At 36.1% G+C, this 23,071-nt stretch overlaps 1 protein-coding gene across 1 annotated transcript in view; it reads left to right on the top strand.

Moving 5' to 3' along the window:
- The window catches only part of LOC121890086, a 364,377-nt gene that overhangs the window by 203,371 nt on the left and 137,935 nt on the right, over positions 1-23,071 (top strand). The window contains exons 29-33 of the mRNA XM_042402354.1: positions 2,341-2,438; positions 2,999-3,049; positions 3,153-3,168; positions 3,261-3,358; positions 20,355-20,405. Coding sequence (XP_042258288.1) covers positions 2,341-2,438; positions 2,999-3,049; positions 3,153-3,168; positions 3,261-3,358; positions 20,355-20,405 — 314 coding nt within the window. The remainder of the gene's footprint in view (positions 1-2,340; positions 2,439-2,998; positions 3,050-3,152; positions 3,169-3,260; positions 3,359-20,354; positions 20,406-23,071) is intronic.

A 23,071-nucleotide genomic window follows, 5' to 3' on the forward strand; every position in this document is an offset into this window, starting at 1 on the left:
TTCTTGATGATAAAATTAACATGCTGATTTAGTCAGAAGTGTTTTTGTGTCAATAGCCATCCACCGTTTCTCTCATGTGTACCTGTTAGCTCTAGAGCTAACTAGCCATCGCTAGTATATTTACAGTTACAAGACATGTATGTAATAAAGCTGAAATGTTGGGTCTTTGCTCAGCTACACTGATTATGTGAGATAAATTAGTTGGAGAAAAATAAAGGCATATGTGTGATCTATTCTCATGGTTTTATGTCACCTTGTTCTAAAGGTCAGCAGCTGGTCTCTGACTGAAACTTCATATTCTTTGACTGTTTTACAGATGCAGATATTATCCTGGTGAGCCCTGTGCATCCTGTGACTGAGGGAGATTCTGTTACTCTTGGCTGCAAACTGAAGAGAGGAGAATTACTTTCCAACGTGGTTTTCTATCAAAATGACAAACTTATCCAAAATGATACCAGAAGGGAGCTGAATATCTCTGCAGTGTCAAAGTCAGACGAAGGCTTCTACAAGTGTAAATGCTCAGGAAACGAATCAGTACAGAGTTGGATGTCAGTTAATTGTGAGTAGGATTACAACAATTCATGCATTTTCTTTCTTGTAAACTGTGTTGCTGTCTTAGAAAGAAATGTGGTCAAAAACTTTACAGAATTAGAAATTTACAGGTTTAGTTTCAGCTGATTTCACATATTTGATTGTGCAAGAGAACTTGTTTTATACTGTACATAAGGGCATAAAATTACAAAATTTAGCATATATCAAAATACAAATGTAAATGAATGATCAGTCAAAGGTATTTTTTTTGAGCTGAATAAAGTTGCATCAGTGGTCATAACTCATATCACGCTGTATAGCAACACATACATGTTTATACATACTGTTAATTGTTTGTTTAGTGTATGTACGTGTTTGTGTTTTCATACTTGTAGATTTGTTTATTATAAGATATGATATGTGGATACTTCTCTAAGACACACCGGCTTGCCCGGTCACCCCCCACGGGTTTACCTATTAAGCACCTGTGATGGCGTGTAATCTCTCATTATTTGATCCCCGCTTGAGTCAAGGTGCAGTGTGTGACAGTCTGTGTTTTTGAAAGCAAAGTATGTGAGAAGTGAAGAACAGTGTGCGAGTCGCAGCGTGAAGATGCTTATCTACATAAGTTGTAGCTGGGCGTCTGTCTAAGGGCAGCCTCCCTGGATTGCTGTTCCCTTGCTTCCCGTTCCCTGCCCCAGCGTACTGCTTGTGGTTCATGAGCTAACACACATATTGGATTCCGTGCTGGGCTCAGCCTTCCAATCACCGCGGCAGTGGTTCCCCATGCCGGTTTCGTAAGCTGACGCCCTCGATGGTGTCTCTTGCTGAGCTCAGATACCTGAGTTGGCTGACAGCAAGTGTGAAGACTCGACTCCCCAGTCACGCCGGCATCTGGAAATTAATATTTTACAGATCCAAGATGGTTGGTCCACAGCTTTTTTGGTGTGCAGCAAGACCTTTCTTTGTTCTGGATGATAAAATTAACATGCAGATTTAGTCAGAGGTGTTTTTGTGTGAATAGCCATCCATCGTTTCTTTCATATGTACCTGTTAGCTCTAGAGCTAACTAGCCATAGATGGTATATTTATAGTTACAAGACATGTATGTAATAAAGCTGAAATGTTGGGTCTTTGCTCAGCTACACTGATTCTGTGAGATAAATTAGTTGGAGAAAAATAAAGTCATATGTGTGATCTATAGTGTTTAACTGTTTAACATTTTCTTTCTTCTAAACTGTGTTGCTGTCCTAGAAAGAAATGTGTTCAAGTACTTTACAGAATAAAAAGTTTACAGATTTAGTTTCAGCTGATTGCACATATTGAATTAACATGTTTTCTACTTTACATGAGGGCCATTCAATTATTAAACATAAAACAAAAAATCTGATATCTATAAAAATACAAATGAAAATGAATGATGAATATTGTTTATTATCTATTACAGCAGTGTCCAGGCCTGACAGCTCTTCATCTCTTATACCATTAATTGTTGGGCTGGTTTGTGGAATTATTTTTATTATTCTCCTGCTCCTGTTGTATCGCTACAGACGATCCAAAGGTGAGACTTTTTCACTCTGATGTTAAATGTTTTGTTTTTAATTATTCAAATACAAAGATGTATCCTGATGTCATAATGTGAAATAGCAGAAAAAATATTTATAAAATAAAACCACATAACAATAAATATTTTTTTCACAGATTCAGGCTTTATCAGGTTGGTACAAAACTCTCTTCTCTCATTTTGAACATAACAGCTGTACCTTCAATGTGTCTTATTAAATTCATTATATTTGCTAAATGTTTTAGGCCGATCCAGTCTGACAGCACCAATCAGGACCCCGCCGTGAATCACATGGTCAACCTGAATGAAACTCAACATGACCTATACTCCTCTCTTCTCCATGGTCAGTCTTCAAACTAATCCTGATTAATTTTGTCATTTTGTGTTAACTCTAACAATAACATTTCTATTACTCTTTTTCTAGATTCTAGCCATCTGATTTTTAATGAATATTAACCAAAAGCCACAATCCATTAGACAGGAAGTTGTTGTTGATCTCAGTAAATAAAGCAGTGGGTCAGTTTGTAGAACAGTCTCAAAGATTTGTCACATAACCTGTTGTTCTACCACATGCACAAAAGATCAGACTAGAACATGGTTTTATATTGTTGTAATTGAACCAAAACTACAAGACTTATGTCCAGAGTCCAGAAATATTATTGTCATTATGGCTTTAAGGCTTTATAGTCTTGGTTGTAACATATTAAACATTACAGTCTACAAAGAAATGAAAGCTTCTAAAACCTTTACAGTTTCTTGTTGTTGCAGTTATCCACACTGTTAAAATCACATTTAAAAAAAAAAAAACCTGAGGATTTTTGTTAAAAAGGTGATATTTGATTGATATCATGCAATTAAAATGATTCATTTGATCTCGGCTTGATTTTCATTTTTTGTTCACAGGTGATGCTTCTGTCTATGAATCAATCAGAGGTTCTGAAGACACTGAAAAAGGTACAGTATACACCTTAACATGGAGCAGTCTGAAATGCAATATTACATAATTTAAGGGAAAACAATTTACAAAACAATGTAACAACAAATATCCTTTTCACAGATTCAGGATTTATCAGGTTGGAACAAAACTCTCTTCTCTCATTTTGAACATAACAGCAGTACCTTCAATGTGTCTTATTAAATTCATTGTATTTGCTAAATGTTTTAGGCCGATCCAGTCTGACAGCAACAATCAGGACTCTGCTGCAAATCACATGGTCAACCTGAATGAAACTCAACATAACGTATACTCCTCTCTTCTCCATGGTCAGTCTTCAAACTAATCCTGATTAATTTTGTCATTTTTTCTTAACTGTAACCTCAACATTTCTATTACAGTCTACAAAGACAGTAAAGGCTCTAAAACATTTAAGATTCCCTGTACTTGCATTTATCCACAATATTTTAAAATCGAATAAATAAACAAAAAAAACCTGAGGATTTTGTTAAAAAGGTGATATTTGATTGATATCATGCAATTGAAATGATTCATTTGATCTCGACTTGATTTTCACTTTCTGCTCACAGGTGATGCTTCTGTCTGTGAATCAATCAAAGGCTCTGAAGACACTGAAAATGGTACAGTATACACCTTAACATGGAGCAGTCTGAAATGCAATATTACATAATTTAAGAGAAAACAATTTACAAAACAAAACCATGTAACAACAAATATCATTTTCACAGATTCAGGTTTTATCAGGTTGGAATAAAACTCTCTTCTCTCAGAATGTGTAAAAGAATTTCTAATTGCTGATATTTGTGAATGTGTACAGGAAACTGAAAATGTGTATTCAGATTTGCAAGAGTATCAAGATTTGTGAATGTATACACTAGGGCTGGACGATTTTATTCATTTAAAGTCTTGTTTTTGGTCAATGTGTAAAATGTCTAAATCGTAAAATTGAGTCATTACAAAATGCATGAAAAGGTTATTTTTAGTCAAAAAGTAGATGGCAGCTACATTAGCTGTTTTGAGTCACAACAGTCTCGTAAACTGTGACATTATTAATTACACTACATGCACACCTGCCACAGCTGTGTCTGGCTATCTCGCAGTGAATTTAACAGTCACATCTACGAGAAGAACAGACTTAAAATGACTCTGCACACTGATCTATGCTCTTGGTTTGTGTTAGTTGATGAGGTCTCATCTCTGGTTATGAGAGTTGAAGCACCTGAAGTTGAAGGAACAGTATCCAGATTCTACACTGTACAGTTTACTCTCCAGGTAGCTAACGCTAGCTAGCAGCAGTCTGCAAATATCAGGCTGATGTCTTGTAAAGAAACACAAACAGCAGCAACTAGTGAGCTGATTTTTCTGCTCTATCTGTGCTGAAACTGATTATTAAACTAGATGCCTATGATCTACTTAGTTGAAGCATCTAGTGCTCACAGTCAATAGCTGTGTGGGATCACATGTATTTTATGCATAATGATTATAACAGCCTTGCAGGTGTTGCAAGTCTCTTATTGTTCTTGCTCAACTGTCTTAAATAAATGTGATGTTTTAAGTCTGCATTATGAAGGCAAACAAAAATCAAGTAAAATAATGAAACGACCCAGAGATTGAAAAAATAACGATTTTTTGTCCATATCGCCCAGCCCTAGCATACACAGAGTTGTGAATGTGTAAAATCTGTGAGAAAAATGTATTTTAAGTATTTTGCTCCAAGAGTTGGGAAGTTACAACTCAGGTACACCTCTCCATTGGTTTTCTTTATACATGTGACTTTTGCTAGACTCCTGTCATGCCTGAGATCTGCAAATGTGTCACAATTTTTGTCTGTAACACAGTGTGCCAACCAATATTGAATTATTTGCAATATTAACTTGCAGACAAACATTCTGCAGGTTTCTTGTCAACAGATTGATGGTCATCACTGCTGCAAAACCACTAACTAGCATTAACATTTTTCCTAATATCAATCACCTCATGTGTTCGCTGACTGTGACTGTCACAGCATGCAGTCAGTGAGGATTAGTCTGGTGCAGGTTACTCACTGAAAATATAGTTAAACATTAAAGGCTGCTGTCACTAACAAGACAAGTATAGTTTGTTGAAAATAACATGTTTGTTTCCTGCAGACTCTAATGTTACATCATATGAACTACATTTGTTTACAGCAGCAGGGTAGATTCTAGCAAAGCCCCAGCAATAAAATACAGAATAAAATGCATTGCAATGATGTTACCCACAAACAGAATATTTTATACATAACATTGCAGTTTATTTACCGTTGAAGTTGTCTCAGGGGAAACACTGCAACAATATTGTGCTAGCAGTTTCTAGCGAGGCTAAAACATTACAGGTTGTCAGTTTGCACCATTAACGATGCTAAAGAGCTACTGGTCACTCACTAGATGGAAATTTGTGGAAAGTTGTTTGTTGTTATGGTAGTTGGGAACAGTACAGTGACTTTAACGGCTCCATTGCATCCTGCCTTGTTTTTTCAGTTCCTCCCAGTGTGAGCCTGCAAGCCTCGGCCAAGTATGAAGAAAACCCTCACATTTGCAAATTTTAGTCAGGAATGTATCAAAAGTTACATGTAAAAAGACAACTACCTGAGTTGTATCTGATGACTTTCTGTTTCCAGCTCTTGGAGCAAAACTTTCAGTCATTAATAAAAGGCCATTTACTCTGAGTTTTTTGAATACATATTTACAGATTCACATATACAGATTTGTCTGCATATTCACAAGTGTCGATACACTTACAAATCTGAATACATAGTTGCAGATTGCTGTACATATTCACACATTTCAGTATGAATTTAGAGATTCTTTTACAGGTTTACAAATCTGATTATGCACACACTCTCCACACACATTTGCAAACACTATTGCTACATTAATACAGAAGAAAGACAAATTGATTAAGGTCTACACTCACCTGCAACTGTTACTGTCCAACATGTTGGTCTTGGACACAGTGTAATGTATGTGATGTGTTCTGTATTTGCAAAATTGTAGGTGTTTATAATTTTTTTTTTTTTTTAATGTTTTATGTTGGAATGTATGTTTATTTTACATTACGTGTGTATGCAGTGCTGAAGAACAGTATTTATACATCAGTATGTATAATCAGTATCAGTATGTTTACTAAATTCTGTAAAAGCCATAATACTCTGCTGTGTGACTGCTTTGAGCACTGTGGGCATTACAATACTGTTATTCTTTTATTATCAGTGGAGACATTAACCCTGACAACCCTTCAGTACATTATCATTGTAAATTATGACATTACTGGAAAATGTTTCAGACTAATCTTCTCTTTTGGTTTCCTTCCAGGTCTGTAGAGAGATCTGTATCAACAAAACCAAAGGAATGGATGACAACATGAAGAACTACATCATTGTGTAGTTTATTTGCAGTTTTGTGTGCAATTGTGTACATCTGCTATCTAAATATCAAATGTGCTCAGTATTTTGTACAGTTAGTACAGTAGTGCAGCTTTAGTCAGTCAGCCTCTTCTTCAGTTTTTGATGAAACAGCTTTAATGACTATATGTGATGATCTGCTATTAAACAACATCCTGTTAAACATGTTGAAGAAAACATCTCAAAATGTGAACAACTGTAAACAAAGCTGATCAAAGATCCCTGTTTTACATTATGGGGTGAACATCAGACAGCAGAGAGAGGGAGTAGGACACTGTAGGAAAATTTGTAAAATAGCCCTTTAAAATACTACAATAAGTGACTGAAAGCTGAATTCTGTAACCTCACATGTTGTCTCCCTCAATCTATAGCTAAGTAATATCTACTGTATTGTATTGTTATATCTAACCTCATCATATTAAACTATATTCAGCATAGTAAAGTCTGATTGACTAGTAACAGGTCATAGAAATGCAAATATAATATCTCTTAGTTGGAATTTTTTAAAGGATAAATGTGAACTGATGACAGTCAAGATTTTGTAATAAGAGCATCTCCAACTATACGTGCTAATTTTAATTTGTAGTGAACAACTGTGTGTATTTATTAAAAACATTACAGGTTTTAGCTTTGAAGCACATTTCCAAGTCTGTATTTTTAATCTGGGGCTCTACAGGAATATGTAACTTTTGCTATTATTATATATGAAAGTTTTCCTGTCTATTTACAAATGAATTTACCTGTGATGTATGTGCTTATTTTTTTTTAGTCATCAATAAACATTTTTTCAGCAGTAAACAGTCAGTGATGTTTTTAATTGCTTTTTATATTTATATAATATATACTATATATATTTATGTAATCGAGTGAACTAGAGGTTACTATTTTGAAGCTATAGGAACATACAGGGGGAAAAAAGTATAAAAACTTTGGAAAAACATTTAGCTTTTGCCTGGGGCCTCCTGATTTTAAGAAGTGTTGCCATCTAATTGCACACTACCAAAGGTGTGAGTCCACATGTCTTTCCTAATATGAGCTGATCAGAGGGCAGACGCCAGAGAGAGTTGAGGAAGTAGAGAGGAGAGTGGTGCACTACTGATCCATATCTAATAATGAAAAGCTAAACATCAAACAAGAAATGCAAGTTGAAATTAATGTCAACTGTTATTAATAGAAAGGTCAAACAATGAAGAGTCTCCCATTAAATAATGAATACAGAGGGAGAATAGTCATTAAATATGAAAAAATGAACCTCCACACAAATTTAATACAACTCCATTTTTTTTGAAGGTCTATTTCTAGTTTCCACCACTAGATGTCACTATTTCATTATTTGATGTGTGCCTTCATTATTTATTGCTGCCACATTCATTGTTCGATGTGATGATTTGTTATTTGTTGTGTGCTGTGTGCTCGACCTGTCATCAAACCTGCCATCAAAGGCTCCACTCAATGCCTACAGAGCAGGAGTCCTGCAGGGGAGACTCTTGACTGACCGATGAAAATGAGGAAATAAAGTCTTTAGTTGAAGCCAAATGAAGCTTAGTGAAAGTTCAGTCAGAAAGACTATCTTTTGCATGCTCAGGTCATTAGTATTATTTCCCAAATCATCTGTCATTCCTATCCCTAAGGCGTTGGTGTCATCAGCTGTTCACATCAGCTGATCACATCTGACCAATAGCACGGTGACACACCTTTATTTGTCAGCCTATCATAATGCGGCTGTCTTTTAAAATATGTTTTCTCCTTCTCAACCTTAATGCTTTTATGCTGTTGTTTTGTGCGCCCGACCACCTCCCCATCACCGCCCAGTCTTCGCAGATTCATCAGTGCATCTCCTCATCAGCCTCATCGTCCTTATCAGCCTCAGCAGAAGTCATCAGCCACCATCACCAGTGTCTGGACTCCATGGAGGGATTCATCTTGCTGCTGCTCCCTGTAGAGTCTGAGCACCAAAAACTCTGGTCAACACTTAATCTTCAATATCATCTGTATAATAAACAATTATTTTTGCTGCATTCACTTGTCTCTCCTGATTGAAATGTATGTTGTCAGCCAGATGACATGTTTTACACCTGGTTGACAGCAGATGGCAGACTGAGGTGATAGGGAGAGTTCAAGATGCAAAACACAGTGAGAACTTTAATGTCAGATTTTCACAAGCTCACACCTCTGACTTTCTGTTATATGATGTTTCAGATTGAGAAATAAATATTGACTGTCCACTTCCTCATGTCACCACCAGTCACAGTTGTATTCAAAGATAGTCAGTTAAAAAAACATTCTGTAATTGCTATATTATATTCATATGCTTTGCACTTGACTCAATTTCTACTACCTCCCAAAATATTTTCACTTGTTTTAGTTTCTACTGTCTAAAAATATGATCGCACATCCTGCACAGTATCAGACACCTCTTCTTTTCCGTGTATTGACACATCAGCTCTGGTGTGAATGTGACAACCACACCTCAAGTACATGTTGCTATCAATGCAACACATATTTATGTGAAGAGAGAAACTGTTGGTTTGTTTTCGTCATGCTGATAAGCAGTGGCTTGTTTTTTCTACTCAAGCTCTAGTTGTTAAGGAAACTGTGTAACACAATGGTGCAAAACGTGCAACAATTTATTTTTAATATATTTCATTTTTGATTTGTGTAGCCCGTCTACCCTCTATATTATGTAGATGGAGCCCTGAGTTCTTTATCCTAATTTCCTTTGTTATATTATCTCTGATTAATTTAATGTTTTTAGCTTGGGTCACTTTGAAAATCCTATAGCCTACCTCTTGAATATAACTTATTTTGAGACCATAGTGTAACAAACAATTGAGTATGCTAGCCCTTTAACACAATAAAATACCACAATCTAATAGCCTATAAGTTGGTATAGAGTATAAAGGCTATATAGCTTTTAACCTCTGAAATAATAAACACACTCAGAAACCATTTAAAATTAAAAGTAATCATTTCTTCCTTTAATTCTAAGGCAAAATTAAATGAAAATAATATTAAATTAAATACCAGGAGTGTTCACTGCTTTTGTTTCACAAGTCACACAGTAGTTTTCCCTTTTTACCTTTTCACCTTAAAAGTATTTGCTTTTACTTTTCCGCTGAATTATTTTAGTGATCACACACACCAATTATTACCTATGCTAACCTATGCTATGCTGGTTGTTGTCTCTCGTTTCCAGATTGGAATAAATCCAGACGAAGCTACTTTGTCGAGCTGGGTTAGCTAGCAGCAGCCTACAGTCCGTTCACAGTGCTATCTCACCGCCTCTTTCAAGTTGGCTACAGCGCAGCAGACTTCGGGTAGAAGTTATCTGTTACTCCCAAAACATGTCCTCTTACAGATTATCGAGCTGACAATCTAAGACTCAGGTACATCTTTACTTTTTCCTGCACAACTTCGGATATCCATCAGAAAAACTGCTTTCTTCTCCGCTCCTCCAGTCTCTCTCCTCCTTCTCTCTCACTCCCCGTGTCTGCGTACACACACACGTCAGCCAAGTAACACACACAAACCTATTTGACCATATTCACCTCTCTAGAAAGATACCACTCTATTAAATAAGCAGCTTTTTATCAAAAGAAATAAAATAAAAGACATATATGCATTTTTAACATCCTTAACATGTTTACTCATGAACTTGACCTTTTTCAACACAATGAGAAATATGAATTTTAACCATACTCTTTTAACAAATTCTATTGATCTATTTCTCTATCACAAACAACTATTTATACATGCATATTTTTAACAGGGCTACATTTGTTCTCCCTTTATGCATTTAATTTCTGAAAAACACAGGAAACTAAATGCATAAACACAGGAATGAGAACAGATAAATGACAGTAAACAGAAAAGCAGCCTTTATAACCTAATACCAGAGGTTTGTAACATGGCTGTTCAGAAACGAGTTCTGACATTTGGCTTCTGTTTGAATATGGGATGTAGATTCAGATTAACCACCATAATAACGGTCAAGCCAACCACGACAAAGGTAAGTAGTGCAGGCGGCAACAGTGGCCAGGAAGTGTAAACGTGTCAAAGTTTTCTGCGGTCAAACTAACTGACATTGTCTGAGCTTTGTGTAAAAGGGAAGGAAACACAGGCAGGCTAAACTCAGATCTCATATTAATATGAAATGTAACTTCTCTCTTTCTCTTTCTGTTGCATTATTATTAAAGCAAAGTAGAAACATTTGTCAGACTCAGAGCAGCTGAGTGACAGAGTGTCAGTGCTGGATGTGAGGATGAGGTACACTTTGATCTGTGTGCTGGGATTATTCTGTAAGTACATTACTGACTTTCTCTGTTTGCATGTCACAGATTAAAGAACATGTTCCTGAATAGTCAGAATTACAGAGTATCACTGGTTGAACCAGTTTCTCTGAGAGCTTGAACAGAGCACGCTTATGGTTTTTAACTACAGGGTTGTTTTATAGGCCAGATGTTGGTTGGTGACTTGGCTCAGTTTAGATTGAAGGACTGTGTTCAATTTACTGCTGGATGATTGTTTTTGCATAATGTAAATGTGAATTGTTTAAGATATTGTTATGTATGTGGGTTTTGAATTTCATGATTTACCTATTTTATTTTACATGTTTCATTTTAAAGAAATCTTCTCTTATCTGTTTTAATTTATCAAACAATAGTTACCACTGCTGAAACTCTATTTGCTTTTGTTTTTTTGTTTTTTGTGTGTGATTTTGACTTTCTGTCAGTTTGATTATGTCTGATGAAGTTTCAATCTTTATTTTAGTGCTGAATACACTCTTCTACGGACACTCTGAAGGTGACCAATAATTTTTATTTATATATTATACTGAAATATTTATCACTTATTTGTTATCCACTGTATTACTCTTAAGGTCCAAACGCACTGAAAGCGTCTGACGCGTTTTGAAGAACATTTATTGGTTTTAATGGCCAAACACGCACCAAAAGTGTTATTAGGCGCATCAAACTGTCTTGACGCCTCAACTCAGACCTGTTTCGATTTTGGAGCGTCAAATGAGGACCAAGCGACCAGAGAGAGAGAGAGAGAGAGAGAGAGAGAGAGAGAGAGAGAGAGAGAGAGAGAGAGGAGGAGGAGTGCTTTTGGGCCTTTAATCACATCCCATTTTTGTGTTCATATTTTATCATGTATGTATCATTGTACTCCATGTATCAATACAAATTCTGAAATGACTTGATTAGTGCCCAAAGGTGTAAAACAGCATTTTCCTCAAAATGCGTGTTTATGTAGGGAGACCAGATGTTGTGATGACTCTTGAGACACATAAGTATCTGAAGAAAACACATATGCAGCACTTAGAAAGAGAAGCTGGAGTTTGATTATGAACATAAATGTGCAAACAGAGAGTCTAAATTCATTTGAGTCATACATGATTTTAAACAGGTGTTTCCTTTGTGTTATATAAAGATATAAATACATTTTTGATGGCTTGTCCATGACAGTCACTTATTCGTTTTATTGTTTTTCTAAACTTAGACAAACACAAGGTCACACTGAGAGCAGACAGGAAGACCATAAGAGGACGGCACAGTGTGACACTGATCTGCAATGTAGAGGACAAAAATGTGATTTAGAATTTCTGTTTGAATGAAAGCAATGGGATTGTGCTTAGAGTTTATCGATGATACATGAGCATCAAGTTTTATGTTTATGCAAAGGAGAAAAAGTGTAATGTCTTTGTTCTAAACTTAACAGCAGATAGACCAAAGGCCAAACTGAGTGCTGACAACAGAGACTTTCCAGTAGGGGGCAGTGTGACCCTGACCTGCTCTGTGGACCCATCATCATCTGGTTGGAAATATTACTGGTACAAAGACAAGAAAACATCTGAACCCCTGAACACACAAGATGCTGTTTTCCAATCAACTGGACAGATCAGTGTCTCACAGGGAGGACTCTACTGGTGCAGAGGAGAAAGAGGAGACCCAGTTGACTACACAGAGTACAGTGATTCAATCAGGATCAACAAATATGGTGAGTTTGACAATGAGATTTATTACACACAATGTGCTGAGTGCTGAGCAAGTGAATCTCTTTTCTGCCTTCACCTAACCTGTCATGAAACAAAAGAGATGAACTGACGTCATATTGTTTGACTTCTGTGAACTAAAGTTTTAAATTTCAAGCAGATTTTGTCAAAAGGGTACAGGAGGCTGAGAGAGTTAAATGCACTGCAACTTAAGATTCACATGTAAATGTTGTAGAAAACACAAAAGCATGTGAAGAAAACACATATGCAGCATTTAGAAAGACAAGTTGGAGTTTGATTATCAACATAAACATGTGAAAACAGAGTCTAAATTCATTTGAACATTGAATTATATTTGAGACAGGCGTTTCCTTTGTGCTCTTTAAAAATATAAATACATTCTTGATGACATGTTCATTACAGTGATTCAAAAATCATTTAACACAATGTTTCAGTTGAAATGGTTTTAGCTTGTTTCAATCTAGATTTTAAATTGGTGAGGTGGCTTTTAGATTATTTTACTGAGTATATTTTAAAATGATCAGAGTCAGTGATGGCAGGTAAGATTCTTTACTCCAGTGGCTCCCCCGAGTGGTGAGTCCTTTCTCTGCATGAGAACAGAAACATCATTAAATTAGCTGACAGTACTGTGATCCTCAGTTTATTACTTGAACAACTTTTTCCCCCCTGATACAAATCTTTTCTTCAGGTGAATGTTTATAAGAAATATGGCTGTGAACAAAAGATATTCACACCAAATCTCAACAACATCTGTTTTTATCATATAAACTTGAAATCTTAATGCTGAATAAAAGCTTCTCATTCTTGTTCATGGAAAATTGCATTTAATACATATTTTTTAAAAATGTCCAGTAATCTGCCTGCTTGGTAACCTAGACAGCAAAGATGCAACTACATGGGATTATTAAACTGTTCAGGTGTTCTGGAGGACTGTTGTCCTCAGTAAGACCTGTTTATCTGACAAACATGTGATTGCAAAGCTCTTTTCATACTGCTTGATTTTTATGTTTTTTATGCTTTTGATGTTGCCTTGTGTTTTATATTTCTTTATTTTTCTCTCTTAATTTTATATTTCTAGTTGTGTCTAACTGTGTATTTTTGGTTTGAACAGTTTCCAACAAGGCTGTTGTGACTCTGCAACCCAACTGGCCTCTGATATACAGTGGTGAGACAATCACTGTCAGATGTGAGATCCAGGAAGGTGCAGACACTCGATGGGAATATGAATGGAGAAAAAACACCTTAAACACACCTCCAAAACACAATGAATACAGGATTCACAGCGCTACTCGGTCCCACAGTGGAGAATACAGATGCAAAGGTAGAACGTACTTGTATTCATCAACAGAGTGGAGTGATGCCATCACACTGACAGTATCATGTAAGTCAAACCATCTGTCATTCATTTTCAAAATGGCTTGTTTTTCATTTCAGTCTATGTAAGTAAGATAACAGAAATATTTTCTCCCTCCAACAATGATACAGCCTCCTATGAGCAGCTCAGTAACAAGTGGTTGCGTTTTAGTTTGAGAACAGAATTACTGAAACTGAGCTGCTGAAAATGATATAAATGTTTCAGGTCTGTTGTGTAACAATAGAGTGAAAAAGTTCTGGGGCAAATCCCATCCCAATTGGTATAGTTGTTGTTTTGTTTTTTACTCTCAGCAAATAAACCCACAGCACTGACCACTATTGATTTGACTTTGCTGTCGGCTTCCCGACTCATTTAGAAAAAAGAAGAGAGAAAAAGAGAGAGAGCAGCTGAAAGCACCAGGAGAGAGAGAGATTGAGAGAGAGAGAGAGAGAGAGAGAGAGAGAGAGAGAGAGAGAGAGAGCGCAGCTGTGGTCGAGCGAGCCAGAGAGTGAATGAAGAGAGGGAGCGCCGGTTGTGAGAAAGAACCAGATCAAAGAAAAGTTATTTTCTGATTGTTTCACAGCAGTGACATTGTTGAGCACAAATAAACACGCCAACAACTCCACACACCTCCGCTTGACCCTGCGGCTGAACGCAGCACCGCCTGATTTGGTCTGAATAGCTATTGGTGGCAGCAGGTGCTAACAGGCTAAGCTAACAGTGTGTCAGTGGCTTTACACTAGCAGCGGTCCGGATGGAGGAGCTGCTAACCAGCCTGAGAAAACTACAACTGTGGGTTCCAAAAAGAAGTAAAACTACAACAGTAGGTCATTGTAACGCGTAACACTTCAATTTTACATATAAAAAATGAAGTTCAAGCGACCATCTCGCCATTCTTACACAGGTTTAACCATAGAAACGTTTATGATGGAGGTGACATTTTTTCTCCTCCAGCACGCCAACATGTGGGCGCTGTGCCATGCAGCTAATATAATACGGTATGCAGTTACTATAGTAAAACGTACGGGTGCTGGTGTATAAATTAACCGTCCTTTTATCCAAAAGTCGTAAAGAAAGCAAGGGAAGTACATTTAATAAAGCCCTGGAGGGCGGGAGTGGATGAACCCAGTTAAGGAGTACCCGCCCGTACGGGACGCTTTAAGAAGTAAAGCGAACATGCCCGCAAGAAGGCAGGGATCATTTCATTGATCAACACTACACCTGGCTTATTGGTTGAGGGATTTTGACAGGGTTATTAAGAGCAGGGACGAAATCTGAAAGCCGTTCAATGAGCGCACAGAAGCAGCCTGAGTGCGAGGAGAAGAACTGAATATAAAACAATGACTCATGGTGCAGATCAAAGTGATTAAATCAATATTTTCTGTGTGCTTGGGACTCCCATCAAGATTATGTGAAATTCATTATGTTCTCAACTAAGTTATTTAAATTGGACTAAATCACAGGGACAATAATTACATTATGTCTTTGTTCAAAACTGAAAACTTAACATTTTAATAAAATAAATGTTTGTTAGCATATATTTAGATAATATATCTAACATTACATCACCTATTTATATATAAAATATATTAAGAATAGATAAGATTTATTTTATTAACTAATTAAAGATCACAGTGATTAAATTAATATCTTTGTATATATCTTCCTTGAAAGTGGACTATAGAGGGACAATAATTACATTTTAATGTCTTTGTTCTAAACTGAACAGCAAATAGACCAAAGGCCAAACTGAGTTCTGACAACAGAGACATTCCAGTAGGGGGCAGTGTGACCCTGACCTGCTCTGTGGACCCATCATCATCTGGTTGGAAATATTACTTGTACAAAAGCTCTGAACGCCTGAACACACAAGATGCTGTTTTCCAGTCAACTGGACAAATCAGTGTCTCACAGGGAGGACTCTACTGGTGCAGAGGAGAAAGAGGAAACCCAGTTTACTACACAGAGGACAGTGATTCAATCACGATCAACACACTTGGTGAGTTTGACAATGAGATTATAGCACACAATGTAGAAAAAACTCTATTGTGTATTTATGATTATTGATTAAGACTTAGGTTAAAAAACATTATGACTGTTATTGATTTGAACTTTTGTCATTCTTGTATCCTCATTGGTAATTCTTAACCATGAACAGTCTCAAATAAGGCTGTTGTGACTCTGCGACCCAACTGGACTGAGATATACAGAGGAGAGGCGATGATGATGAGATGTGAGATCCACGATGGAGACACAGAGTGGGAGTATGAATGGGAAACACCCCCTTACACATCTCTAAATCAAAATGAATACAAGATTAGCAAGGCTTCCTCACACCACAGTGGAAACTACAGGTGTAAAGGCAAAATGAAAAATGCACAACATACTTCAACAGAGTGGAGTGATTACATCAAATTGACAGTATCTGACAGTAAGTCTGATCATATTTAATTTACAATGAAAATATTAAATATACAATAAAATACATTTTTGTTGGGATTTATTTAGATAGTATATCATTAAGTTTATGTTGCCTCTTTGGATATAAAATATATTGTGATAAAATGTAATTCTATAATAGATAAAATGATAACTGTATTAGATAAGATTTATTTATATGTCTAGAGACTAAAGTCTACATCATAACATGTTTTCATTCTGAGAAAATCACTTTCCAACAGATGCACCTGTCCTCACTGTGTCTCCATCATGGCTGAGTCCTGGAGACTCAGTAACTCTGAGCTGTAAGGTTGAACATTCATCTGCAGGATTGAGGTTCTACTGGTATAAGACTGTTCCCAAACTATCAGACAACTCCTACAGCTATGAGCTGCTACCTGGTAGCACCAATGGGACTGAACAGGATTCCTACATCATTCATGGGTCGACACACACAGCAAGATATATGTGTCGAGCTGGAAGAGGAGACCCAGTGTTTTACACTGATTACAGCAAACCTGAGTTTGTTTGGTCTGGAGGTGAGTTTGCTTGTTTGTTTTTGTCTCCTTCTGTCAAGAAGCAGTTGTGATGTCATTATCTGGGTATTGATTGTGGTGAACCTATGACCTTTCTCCATCAAGTCAAGATTTCAGTTTTTCAACACATTCACCAAACACAATGTTGATATTGAATTATTCTACATACTGGACTGGGCTGGATTTCCTTCTTTACATCTTCAATTGATCTGAAAACATTACAGCACCGAAAAACTGAGATATTATGATTTTACTTGTTATTGAAACCAAACTCTGCTCCTCTTTGCAATGAATACTTTTACTTTGGATACCCGAGCTCATCTTACAGCCAATACTCATTACTTTTACTGACACAGCAGGCCGGACAGGTGTGTTTAAATGAGACTTTATCTAGTGGTCAGGCAACATGTAGACATACAAAACAGTCAAAATCTGGTAATGAAAAACTGAAAAGTCAGCAGGCAACAAAGCAGGTAAATGGACAAAGTACAGAAACAGCTGGAAACCTGAGAAAACTCAGACAGATGAGAGAAAAACACTGACTATACAGTACCAGTCAAAAGTTTAGACACACTTTCTCATTCAAGGGAAGGTGTGTCCAAACTTTTGACTAGTACTTTATATAGAGACAATGAAACATCATTTAGTATGAAAAACACATCCTCTGTATGTTTGAAAGATGGCAGGTAAACGTAGGTTGTTTACAGCTTCACAGTGAACAGTTGCTGTAGTTATCTTGGTAGCAAGTTTTCAAGATAGAAAAATAATCAAAACATCCATAAAACAGCTCAAACCACTCTGCAGCACACTTCACGTCTCCACTGTCAGTCCATATGCTCTGTATGTTCTTAACACTCACAGTTTCACCAAAACACTGAACCTTTTGTACAGTTTATGTTATTCAGATGTTTTTACTCTCAATAATAAATAGTATAAAAAATACAAAAAAGAGGATTATTTGCATTGTGATCTTTTTAATTTTAATATCTCTGTACTTGGTTTGCTCCTCATTACATGTTGTTTTTCAGATGTTCGTTCAGCAGTGACTCTCAAAGTGAGTCCTGACAGAGTGCAGCACTTCATCTATGACTCTGTCTCAGTGAGCTGTGAAGGAAACTCTACTGAGTGGAGAGTGAGGAGGTTTCCTGAGGGCAGCTACTGGTCATACTGTTCTAACTGGAGGTCAATGACTGGATCCACATGCAACATCTACAGTTATCAGCAGAGTGATGCAGTGTACTGGTGTGAGTCTGGATCAGGAGAGTTCAGCAATGCAGTCAACATCACTATACAGAGTATGTTTACATTCCATTTTATTTTATTTTCATCTTGTATTTCAATTATTTTCAACATGGTGTCACTAACTACACTTCCTGTGTAGACAAACAAATTATATGCCTAAACTTTTGATAGAAAAATTATGTTATATTATTGTTTCTTTAACAAAATTAAAAGCTCATTCAACTATATTTCCTTAAAATTATCATAAAGAAACATCATCCAATCAATTAGAAAATCAGACGTCCTCTGCACAACATTATAATTTAGTCGTGTTCTTGTCAAACACGGGCAATACAAAAGAATAAATAAATTATGAAAGAACTTCCTTCACACCAAAAACTCATCTGTGGACAAAATTAAAGCTTCTTGATATTTATTTTAACAACTGGAAATTAATATTTTTGGTGTGCAGCAAGACCTTTCTTTATTCTTGATGATAAAATTAACATGCTGATTCAGTCAGAGGTGATTTTGTGTCAATAACCATCCATTGTTTCTTTCATATGTACCTGTTCGCTCTAGAGCTAACTAGCCATAGCTAATATATTTACAGTTACAAGACATGTATGTAATAAAGCTGAAATGTTGGGTCTTTGCTCAGCTACACTGATTCTGTGAGATAAATTAGTTGGAGAAAAATAAAGGCATATGTGTGATCTATTCTCATGGTTTTATGTCACCTTGTTCTAAAGGTCAGCAGCTGGTCTCTGACTGAAACTTCATATTCTTTGACTGTTTTACAGATGCAGGTATTATCCTGGTGAGCCCTGTGCATCCTGTGACTGAGGGAGATTCTGTTACTCTTGGCTGCAAACTGAAGAGAGGAGAATTACTTTCCAACGTGGTTTTCTATCAAAATGACAAACTTATCCAAAATGATACCAGAGGGGAGCTGAATATCTCTGCAGTGTCAATGTCAGACGAAGGCTTCTACAAGTGTAAATACTCAGGAAAAGAATCAGTACAGAGTTGGATGTCAGTTAAGGGTGTGTAGGATTAACACAATTCATGCATTTTCTTTCTTGTAAACTGTGTTGCTGTCTTAGAAAGAAATGTGGTCAAATACTTTACAGAATTAGAAGTTTACAGGTTTAGTTTCAGCTGATTTCACATATTGAATTAACATGTTTTCTACTTTACATAAGGGCCATTCAATAATTAAACATAACATTACAAAATCTGATATCTATAAAAATACAAATGAAAGTGAATGATGAATATTGTTTATTATCTATTACAGCAGTGTCCAGGCCTGACAGCTCTTCATCTCTTATACCATTAATTGTTGGGCTGGTTTGTGGAATTATTTTTATTATTCTCCTGCTCCTGTTGTATCGCTACAGACGATCCAAAGGTGAGACTTTTTCACTCTGATGTTAAATGTTTTATGTTTTAATTATTCAAATACAAAGATGTATTCTGATGTCATAATGTGAAATAGCAGAAAAAATATTTATAAAATAAAACCATAACAATAAATATCTTTTTCACAGATTCAGGCTTTATCAGGTTGGTACAAAACTCTCTTCTCTCATTTTGAACATAACAGCAGTACCTTCAATGTGTCTTATTAAATTCATTGTATTTGCTTAATGTTTTAGGCCGATCCAGTCTGACAGCACCAATCAGGACCCCGCCGTGAATCACATGGTCAACCTGAATGAAACTCAACATAACTTATACTCCTCTCTTCTCCATGGTCAGTCTTCAAACTAATCCTGATTAATTTTGTCATTTTTTGTTAACTCTAACAATAACATATCTATAACTCCTTTTCTAGACTCTAGCCATCTGATTTTTAATGAATATTAACCAAAAGCCACAATCCATTAGACAGGAAGTTGTTGTTGATCTCAGTAAATAAAGCAGTGGGTCAGTTTGTAGAACAGTCTCAAAGATTTGTCACATAACCTGTTGTTCTACCACATGCACAAAAGATCAGACTAGAACATTGTTTTATATTGTTGTAATTGAACCAAAACTACAAGACTTATGTCCAGAGTCCAGAAATATTATTGCCATTATGGCTTTAAGACTTTATAGTCTTGGTTGTAACGTATTAAATATTACAGTCTACAAAGAAATGACAGCTTCTAAAACCTTTACAGTTTCCTGTTGTTGCATTTATCCACACTGTTAAAATCATATTTTTTTTTAAAAATCTGAAGACTTTTGTTAAAAAGGTGATATTTGATTGGTATCATGCAATTGAAATGATTAATTTGACCTCGGCTTGATTTTCATTTTTTGCTCACAGGTGATGCTTCTGTCTATGAATCAATCAGAGGTTCTGAAGACACTGAAAATGGTACAGTATACACCTTAACATGGAACAGTCTGAAATGCAATATTACATAATTTAAGGGAAAACAATTTACAAAACAATGTAACATCAAATATCCTTTTCACAGATTCATGCTTTATCAGGTTGGTACAAAACTCTCTTCTCTCATTTTGAACATAACAGCAGTACCTTCAATGTGTCTTATTAAATTCATTGTATTTGCTAAATGTTTTAGGCCGATCCAGTCTGACAGCACCAATCAGGACTCTGCTGCAAATCACATGGTCAACCTGAATGAAACTCAACATAACGTATACTCCTCTCTTCTCCATGGTCAGTTTTCAAACTAATCCTGATTAATTTTGTCATTTTTTGTTAACTGTAACAAACCTCAACATTTCTATTACAGTCTATAAAGACAGTAAAGGCTCTAAAACATTTAAGATTCCCTGTATTTGCACTTATCCACACTATTTTAAAATCGAATAAATAAAAATAAAAAAACCTGAGGATTTTTGTTAAAAAGGTGATATTTGATCTTATTTGGTATCATGCAATTTAAATGGTTCATTTGATCTCAGCTTGATTTTCACTTTTTGCTCACAGGTGATGCTTCTGTCTATGAATCAATCAAAGGCTCTAAAGACACTGAAAATGGTACAGTATACACCTTAACACGGAGCAGTCTGAAATGCAATATTACATAATTTAAGAGAAAACAATTTACAAAACAAAACCATGTAACAACAAACATCATTTTCACAGATTCAGGCTTTATCAGGTTGGAATAAAACTCTCTTCTCTCAGAATGTGTAAAAGAATTTCTAATTGCTGATATTTGTGAATGTGTACAGGAAACTGAAAATGTGTATTCAGATTTGCAAGAGTATCAAGATTTGTGAATGTATACACTAGGGCTGGACGATATCGCAAATTGATTTTATTCATTTAAATTCTTGTTTTTGGTCAATGTGTAAAATGTCTAAATCGTAAAATTGAGTTATTACAAAATGCATGAAAAGGTTATTTTTAGTCAAAAAGTAGATGGCAGCTACATTAGCTGTTTTGAGTCACTTGAATCGTAAACTGTGACATTATTAATTACACTACATGCACACCTGCCACAGCTGTCTCTGGCTATCTCGCAGTGAATTTAACAGTATCCAGATTCTACACTGTACAGTTTACTCTCCAGGTAGCTAACGCTAGCTAGCAGCAGTCCGCAGATATCAGGCTGATGTCTTGTAAAAAAACACAAACAGCAGCAACTAGTGGTCTGATTTTCTGCTCTATCTGTGCTGAAACTGATTATTAAACTAGATGCCTATGATCTACTTAGTTGAAGCATCTGGTGCTCACAGTCAACAGCTGTGTGGGATCAAATGTATTTTATGCATAATGATTATAACAGCCTTGCAGGTGTTGCAGGTTTCTTATTGTTCTTGCTCAACTGTCTTAAATAAATATGATGTTTTAAGTCTGCATTATGAAGGCAAACAAAAATCAAGTAAAATCATGAAACGACCCCAAGATTGAAAAAAATTACGATTTTTTTGTCCATATCTCCCAGCCCTAGCATACACAGAGTTGTGAATGTGTAAAATCTGTGAGAAAAATGTATTTTAAGTATTTTGCTCCAAGAGGTGGGAAGTTACAACTCAGGTACACCTCTCCATTGGTTTTCTTTATACATGTGACTTTTGCTAGACTCCTGTCATGCCTGAGATCTGCAAATGTGTCAAAATTTTTGTCTGTAAAACAGTGTGCCAACCAATATTGAATTATTTGCAATATTAACTTGCAGACAAACATTCTGCAGGTTTCTTGTCAACAGATTGATGGTCATCACTGCTGCAAAACCTCTAACTAGCATTAACATTTTTCCTAATATCAATCACCTCATGTGTTCGCTGACTGTGACTGTCACAGCATGCAGTCAGTGAGGATTAGTCTGGTGCAGGTTACTCACTGAAAATATAGTTAAACATTAAAGGCTGCTGTCACTAACAAGACAAGTATAGTTTGTTGAAAATAACATGTTTGTTTCCTGCAGACTCTAATGTTACGTCATATGAACTACATTTGTTTACAGCAACAGGGTAGATTCTAGCAAAGTCCCAGCAATGTAATACAGAATAAAATGCATGATGCAAAATAATGTAACCCACAAAAAGAATATTTTATACATAACATTGCAGTTTATTTACCATTGAAATTGTCTCAGGTGAAACACTGCAAGAATATTGTGCTAGCAGATTCTAGCGAGGCTAAAACATTATAGGTTGTCAGTTTGCACCATTAACGATGCTAAAGAGCTACTGGTCACTCACTAGATGGAAATTTGTGGAAAGTTGCTTGTTGTTATAGCAGTTGGGAACAGTACAGTGACTTTTACGGCTCCATTGCATCCTGCCTTGTTTTTTCAGTTCCTCCCAGTGTGAGCCTGCAAGCCTCGGCCAAGTATGAAGAAAACCCTCACATTTGCAAATTTTAGTCAGGAATGTAGCAAAAGTCACATGTAAAGAGACAACTAATTACAGATGTACCTGAGTTGTATCTGATGACTTTCTGTTTCCATCTCTTGGAGCAAAACTTTCAGTCATTAATAAGAGGCCATTTACTCTGAGTTTTTTGAATACATATTTACAGATTCACATATACAGATTTGTCTGCATATTCACAAGTGTCGA

The sequence above is a fragment of the Thunnus maccoyii genome, chromosome 22 (genome assembly GCF_910596095.1).
Source record: "Thunnus maccoyii chromosome 22, fThuMac1.1, whole genome shotgun sequence".
NCBI classification, from domain to species: domain Eukaryota; kingdom Metazoa; phylum Chordata; class Actinopteri; order Scombriformes; family Scombridae; genus Thunnus; species Thunnus maccoyii.